The sequence below is a fragment of the Scylla paramamosain genome, chromosome 5 (assembly GCF_035594125.1).
Source record: "Scylla paramamosain isolate STU-SP2022 chromosome 5, ASM3559412v1, whole genome shotgun sequence".
NCBI classification, from domain to species: domain Eukaryota; kingdom Metazoa; phylum Arthropoda; class Malacostraca; order Decapoda; family Portunidae; genus Scylla; species Scylla paramamosain.
In genome coordinates, this window is record NC_087155.1 from 27,885,056 (window position 1) to 27,892,555 (window position 7,500).

The following is a 7,500-nucleotide window of genomic DNA, read 5'->3' on the forward strand; positions in this document are numbered from 1 at the left end:
CACACACACACACACACACACACACACACACACACACACACACACACACACACACACACACACACACACACAGCGAGACATACACACAAACGTACATAGGACACGACCTTGCTAGTGACGGTGGTTCCGGTAAGAGACTCCTCCTCCTCCTCCTCCTCCTCCTCCTCCTCCTCCTCCTCCTCCTCCTCCTCCTCCTCCTCCTCTCCACTCCACGACACAAACTTGCAGTGTTAATGTTGGAGAAGGTGGCGGAGGAGGAGGAGGAGGAGGAGGAGGAGGTAGTGGTGGTGGTTGTGATGGAGGAGGAGGAGGTAGTGGTGGTGGTGGTGGAGGAGGAGGCACAAGGTAGTGTCTGGTGACCTGCCCTTGAGTCTTCCAAAAGCGCTTTTTTTTTTCCTATAATCATTTACCCCCGTTACTCCCCCCACCTCTCTCTCTCTCTCTCTCTCTCTCTCTCTCTCTCTCTCTCTCTCTCTCTCTCTCTCTCTCTCTCTCTCTCTCTCTCTCTCTCTCTCTCTCTCTCTCTCTGTGTGTGTGTTCGTATAATCTCGTCTCATTCAGTATATGCGTGTGAGAGTGAGTGTTCCACGAAGAGATAAGATAACCTGATAATGTGGCAGGTCACGGCGGCTGGTTAAGTAAGTGTTGTTTCCGATGCACCTTGCACCATCACTTGACTGCGAGGAAACACTGACGAAATTGTTACTTGATTCCCAAACCTCAACCTCGTCCATCCTCGCTCTCCTCATGTTCTTCCTTGTCCTTGTTGTCTTCTTGTGCCTTCCTTCGTTCTCCTTATCCTCCTCCTCCTTATCATCATCATCATTCTTATCCTACTCCCTCTTCTTCGTCGTTCTTGCCTTCTTTATCTTCCTCCCTTTCCTGTTCGCCTTTCTTCGTTCTCTATATCCTCCTCCTCCTTATTACTCCCAATTGTCGCCCTCGTCGTTCTCTTCGTTCTCGTCTTCTTCATCTTTCTTCCTGTCCTCTTCGTAGTCTTTCTTATCCTTTGCTTTCCTCCTTGTCCTCGCCTTTTCACCTTCACTCTTGTCCTCGTTTGCCTCACCTTCCTTATCCTCGTCTTCACCTTCATTTTCCTTCCTGACTTCCCCGTCGTCTTCCTTACCGTTCTTGTCCTCCTTTTCGTCCTCTTCATCCTCGCCCTTGTCCTTCACGTCCTTCCTCCATCCTCGCTACTTCCTCGCCCATTGGTCTGAGTCCGCGGTACGAAGTAAGAAAATACGAAAAAATTGTTTAATGATGCCCCAGGGTTTAGTGAAATACGCACTTGGCGATGGGAAAGGGGCGGATCGGGGCGGGGCTGCTGCCAGGGTATGGGCGGGGCGGGGCGGGGATCACACCAACAAACGCCCTGCACCTCCCTTTTCTCCTCCTGACGCCCCTGCACCTCCCCTTCCTCCTCCTGACGCCAGACTTGCCAGTGGTGGTGACGACAGACGGACGCGGTGCAGATCGTATGTATTAAATATTGTGCCACAAATTTTCAATCGAACATATGCTGGTATTCTTAATGAGTATTCTGAAAGGCCACAGAGGTGATTAGTTGGGTCCCCGTGGGTGTTTATTCCACTAAAGGTGTAGAAGCGTTGTTAAACTATCAGCAGAATCATGAAAACTCCCTTGAGAACCCTGATAACTTCCACTGTCATGCACTGAAAGCGTGGGTAAGATACTGCACCGAAGTGATTAGGAATGCAAGACACAGGGTTACAGAGGGATGGATTATGTAGTCACGATCGAGAACCAGCCAGCATGCTGCACTTTGCATATTTATCGTTTATCGTCAATCGTAAGTCCTCAGATCTGCTGGTAATATCATCACAAGAACTTTTAGATACCAAGGAGATTAGATGACCAAGCCCTTGCACTGATACTTGGCACATTTTCCTTTTGGATTCAATAATCATAAATCACTGGAGAAATTTCTTTACAGCCGCCTCTAAACATCAGACTGTCTAGAGATTGAAAAACATTCTTTTAATCCCAATCTTTTCCTTGTACGTGGTTGTAAAGATTCTGTGCAGTGTGTTTAGCGGCGTGACTTGTTGCAAATGGCAGTGAAAGGGTTGAGATTAAGGGGAGATCGGAACACAGTGGCAGTGAGTGTGGCATGTTACCAGTACAGGTTACAGATGCATGACCGTCACATCTTCTGCATTGAGATTCACACGAGACGCCTGCGAAAGAAACAATGAGGGATTTTTGCCTTTAATTTTTAACCTGTAAGAGAAACATTAATATGCCCAACACGGAAAAGTTATAATTAAAAGATCCTTTGTAGTGTTCGTAATGAAAAATAAGAGAAAAGAACCGTTCGCTTTAAAAATGTATGCCCTTGAATAACGAATAACCTTTAGCATGCGGATCGGAACGGTTCAAAAAGGTTCACTTCGATAACGAACCGTTTGAATAACCTTCCCTCGTGTGACAAATAAATGTGAGCCTTTTGTTAGGTGACGACGTGAGAGAGAGAGAGAGAGAGAGAGAGAGAGAGAGAGAGAGAGAGAGAGAGAGAGAGAGAGAGAGAGAGGGGTGATAATCAGACAGAATTAACGCCTCTAAAAAAAAAATATGTATATATATATATATATATATATATATATATATATATATATATATATATATATATATATATATATATATATATATATATATATATATATATATGAGAACCTTTACTTCGCTACCAGATTACGAAATCCCAGAGAGAGAGAGAGAGAGAGAGAGAGAGAAAGAGAGAGAGATTAATTATTTATGCAACCTCGCGCACTACATCCATCGAGGAGGAGGAAAATATAAATAGACTTTACTTTTAAGAGAAAGACAAAATAGAAACATATAATACAATATAATGAAATCCGCGACGTTGGCTGCAGACACGGAAGGAAAAGTAACACACACACACACACACACACACACACACACACACACACACACACACACACACACACACACACACACACACACACACACACACACACACACACACATTACTACTACTACTACTACTACTACTACTACTACTACTACTACTACTACTACTACTACTGCTGCTGCTGCTGCTGCTACTCCCACACACACAAAGAAATTAAACACATTTGAACTTTATACTTGCTAAAGCTCCATTTTTTTCTGATTCCTAATTATCGGTGGTAGGCAACAATACGTATCGCAGGTATCGAGAACAGGTATCGTAGAAAACTGAGGCTGTATCGTAAATAGAAAACGAAGCAGTGAGAACGACGAAAAAGTGAAGGAAGAGAAGGAAGTATTACAAAGGAATACAAAGGAAAGCCAAACAGCAACAGACCTTTTGGTCCTTGCAAGGCTGTTTGGTAACTACTACTAACTAGCTACAGGGAAGAGAGACAGGACAGCATAGCAGAAGGCTCCTCCGTAGTATGAAGAAGAGGAGGAAGAGGAGAAGGTAGAAAGAGGAGGAGGAGGAGGAAGTATTGTAGAATGAAGAGGAAGAGAAGGTATCGTAGTATTAAGAGAAGAAAATACCGTAGTAGGAAGAGGAAGAGGAGAAGAATCATAGTATTTAGAGGAAGAGGGGGAGGAGGAGGAGGAGGAAGTATCGTAATATCAAGAGGAGGAGAAGGAATAGGAAATATCGTAGATCAAGAAGAAGAGGAGGAGGAGGAGAAGGCATCGTAATACCAAGAGGTGTAGAAAATATCCCAGTATTAAAGAGTAAGAGAAGAAATATCGACAGGTATCAAGAGTAAGAGGAAGTATTGCAGTATCGTCGTATCGTAACCAATGGGGAAAGTGTGGCAGGCTGAAGGGTAAGGAGGGCAGTCATCGTAGGTTCCTTGACACCGGGGTAAGAAGACTGGGCGTCGCTGCGTTTTGACAGGTGAGGGCGGGCGTGCGAGCGAGGGAGGACAGGGGCGGCGGCGGCGTGGTCCTCATATAGAGGTGGTGGTGGGCGGCGACGAAGGGCGGCGGCTGTGGTGGTAGTGGTGGTGGTGGTGGTTGTGATTGAGGTGATGGAAGTGGAGGAGGAGGAGGAGGAAGTGAAGGAGGAGGAGGAAAGGGAAGCTAAAGTGTTTCTGTGTCCGTAAGACCTCGACACACGTGCGAGTGAGCTCGTGCGCACGCACACACACACACACACACACACACACACACACACACACACACACACACACACACACACACACAGAAAGGTCATAAACAGCCACGTAGATGACAAAAACTTCAGAGAGAGAGAGAGAGAGAGAGAGAGAGAGAGAGAGAGAGAGAGAGAGAGAGAGAGAGAGAGAGAGAGAGAGAGAGAGAGACTTATACTCTATATTTACGGAAACGAGAGAGAGAGAGAGAGAGAGAGAGAGAGAGAGAGAGAGAGAGAGAGAGAGAGAGAGAGAGAGAGAGAGAGAGACTTATACTCTATATTTACGGAAACGAGAGAGAGAGAGAGAGAGAGAGAGAGAGAGAGAGAGAGAGAGAGAGAGAGAGAGAGAGAGAGACTCATACTCTGTATTTACGGAAACAAAACTGTGTGTGTGTGTGTGTGTGTGTGTGTGTGTGTGTGTGTGTGTGTGTGTGTGTGTGTGTGTGTGTGTGTGTGTGTGTGTGTGTTTAAGGGTACGACATATTTCTTTTCTACCCTATCATCTACACCTCATCTAGCCTCACTGACTCACGCCTCTCTCTCTCTCTCTCTCTCTCTCTCTCTCTCTCTCTCTCTCTCTCTCTCTCTCTCTCTCTCTCTCTCTCTCTCTCTCTCTCTCTCTCTCTCTCTCTCTCTCTCTCTCAGAAACTAACAATTATTTAGCTCACAACCAAAATATAACTAAATGTGTGTGTGTGTGTGTGTGTGTGTGTGTGTGTGTGTGTGTGTGTGTGTGTGTGTGTGTGTGTGTGTTTTCTTTCGCTCAAGTGCACAGCGGCATGACGTCAGCTGAACATCACACAGTCTTTGCGCGGTCACTTGCTACGCGCCTCTGACGTCACGAATCAGCTGATGAGATTTCCGTGCCAGTATATATCTCTCTCTCTCTCTCTCTCTCTCTCTCTCTCTCTCTCTCTCTCTCTCTCTCTCTCTCTCTCTCTCTCTCTCTCTCTCAGCAAGTCAGTTTAGCGTCAGAACGTGAATTGTTAGGTACACGAGAGAGAGAGAGAGAGAGAGAGAGAGAGAGAGAGAGAGAGAGAGAGAGAGAGAGAGAGAGAGAGAGAGAGAGAGAGAGAGTCTCTTTCACTAATTGAACACACCCTCTGTTTGTCTGCTGTTTGTTTACATTTACATTTAAAAGACGCTTTGTGCATTATTTTTAAACCTGTTTGGCCTTTTAAACGCAGGGAACACTGTGATAAATTGTTTTCTGTGTGTGTGTGTGTGTGTGTGTGTGTGTGTGTGTGTGTGTGTGTGTGTGTGTGTGTGTGTGTGTGTGTTAAAAGATAAGCTCAGTAGCCTTGTAGTATTAGTATAAATTTGTGTGTTTATTTAAATATTTTTTGTGTTTTTTTCGTGTTTGTGTGTAAATTTTCATGTGTCGTTAATGCTTTTTCTTCTCTCTGCTATTACTGTTTGTACTCGTTTATTCTTTTTATTGTTGTTGCTGTATTGTTGTCTTTGTTGTTGTTGTTATTATTGGTTTTGTTGTGCTTGTTGTTGTTGTCGTTGTTGTTGTTGTTGTTGTGCTTGTTTGTTCGTGTGTTTTAATGTTATCTTTAAAGATTTTTTAAAGAAATTACCTTTAATATTTCTTCATCTTCGTCTTCTTACTTATATCCGTGTGTGTATGTGTGTGTGTGTGTGTGTGTGTGTGTGTGTGTGTGTGTGTGTGTGTGTGTGTGTGTGTGTGTGTGTGTGTGTGTTGCCTTGTCTTGTCTTTGTCTGTCTGTCTGTCTGTCTGTCTGTCTGTCTGTCTGTTTCTCTCTCTCTCTCTCTCTCTCTCTCTCTCTCTCTCTCTCTCTCTCTCTCTCTCTCTCTCTCTCTCTCTCTCTCTCTCTCTCTCTCTCTCTCTCTCTCTCTCTCTCAACAGGTGTGCGGCAGTTACTAACAAGTCTATCCCTTACAGTACTTTTCAAGGAGCTCCTCAGCGCTCGCCTCACAGGTTAATTAACTTTTTTTCATTCATCGCTAGTTTTCCTTTTTTTTTGAGCTCAGAATGATTTTTGATCTTTTTCATTTTTTTCTTTCCTCTGCGAGTGGCATCACCTTTGTAACCACCACTACTACCACAATCACTACTATTGTTTCCTTCACACCACCACCACTGCTACCACTATTGTTACACTCACGAGTGAATTCTTTCTTTCCTTTAAGAGTGGCATCACCTTTTTAAACCACCACCTCTACCACCACTGTTGTTACCTCACATCACCACCACAGTCACTACCATTATGATAGTCACCCCTCACAGTTATTAGGGATTGCATGTCTCCCGTTTTCTTTACGTGAGGGGTGCTGATGTCCTGTCACTCTCCTGGCCGTGTCACGCTCACTATACGTGCTTATTGTGTTGCCACTGACTGACTGACTGACTGCTGCTGCTGCTGCTGCTGCTGCTGCTGCTGGTGATGTCCTGGGTGATGGTGATTGTGTTCTAATGTTCTTTGTATGTATGGTGAAGAATTGAGGTGGGGAGTGTCATTATTTATTATTATTTATTATTTATTTATTCATTTATTTATTCTGTATTTTCTTCGCCTTCTGTATCTGCTTCTGCTTGATACTGATGAAGATTATTGTTGTTGTTGTTGTTGTTGTTGTTGTTGTTGCTATTATTATTATTATTGTTATTATTATTATTATTATTATTATTATTATTATTATTATTATTATTATTATTATTATCATTATTATTATTATTTATTTATTTTTTTATAATAATAATAATTATTATTATTATAATTATTTATTTATTATTATTATTATTATTATTATTATTATTATTATTATTATTATTATTATTATTATTATACTGTTTCTGCTTTGTTTCTCTCTTTTTTTGTGGGACGAGCTAAATAAATAATAATAATTACATCAAATTTAAATATATCTTATACCACACACACACACACACACACACACACCTGTTGAGAGGTAGCCACATGTGTTGGGAGGTGTAGGTACAGATAATATAGTGCAGAGGGAGAGGAAGGAGGGAGGGGAGGGGGAGAGGAGGAGCGAAGCAGGTGAGGGTAGGTAATGGGGTGTATCAGATGGTTAATAAGTGGCACATGATGGCACCCTGGCACACTTGCACACCTCAACTGCTTGCTGCTGCTACAAGGCTCTCTCTCTCTCTCTCTCTCTCTCTCTCTCTCTCTCTCTCTCTCTCTCTCTCTCTCTCTCTCTCTCTCTCTCTCTCTCTCTCTCTCTCTCTCTCTCTCTCTCTCTCTTCTTCTTCTTCATCCACTACTACTACTACTACTACTACTACTACTACTACTACTACTACTACTACTACTACTACTACTACTACTACTACTACTGTTGCACATATGTACCTCTTTGCTAGACTT

At 43.2% G+C, this 7,500-nt stretch overlaps 1 protein-coding gene across 11 annotated transcripts in view; it reads left to right on the top strand.

Annotated features, from left to right (window-relative positions):
- The window catches only part of LOC135100766 (transcriptional coactivator YAP1-like), a 141,754-nt gene that overhangs the window by 79,437 nt on the left and 54,817 nt on the right, over positions 1 to 7,500 (top strand). For 8 of the 11 annotated variants that reach the window (XM_064004047.1, XM_064004046.1, XM_064004042.1 and 5 more), the window contains exon 2: positions 6,051 to 6,086. The exons of the other annotated variants lie outside the window; for them this stretch is intronic. In XM_064004047.1, the coding sequence (XP_063860117.1) occupies positions 6,051 to 6,086 (36 nt within the window). The remainder of the gene's footprint in view (positions 1 to 6,050; positions 6,087 to 7,500) is intronic. 11 annotated transcript variants of the gene reach the window in all.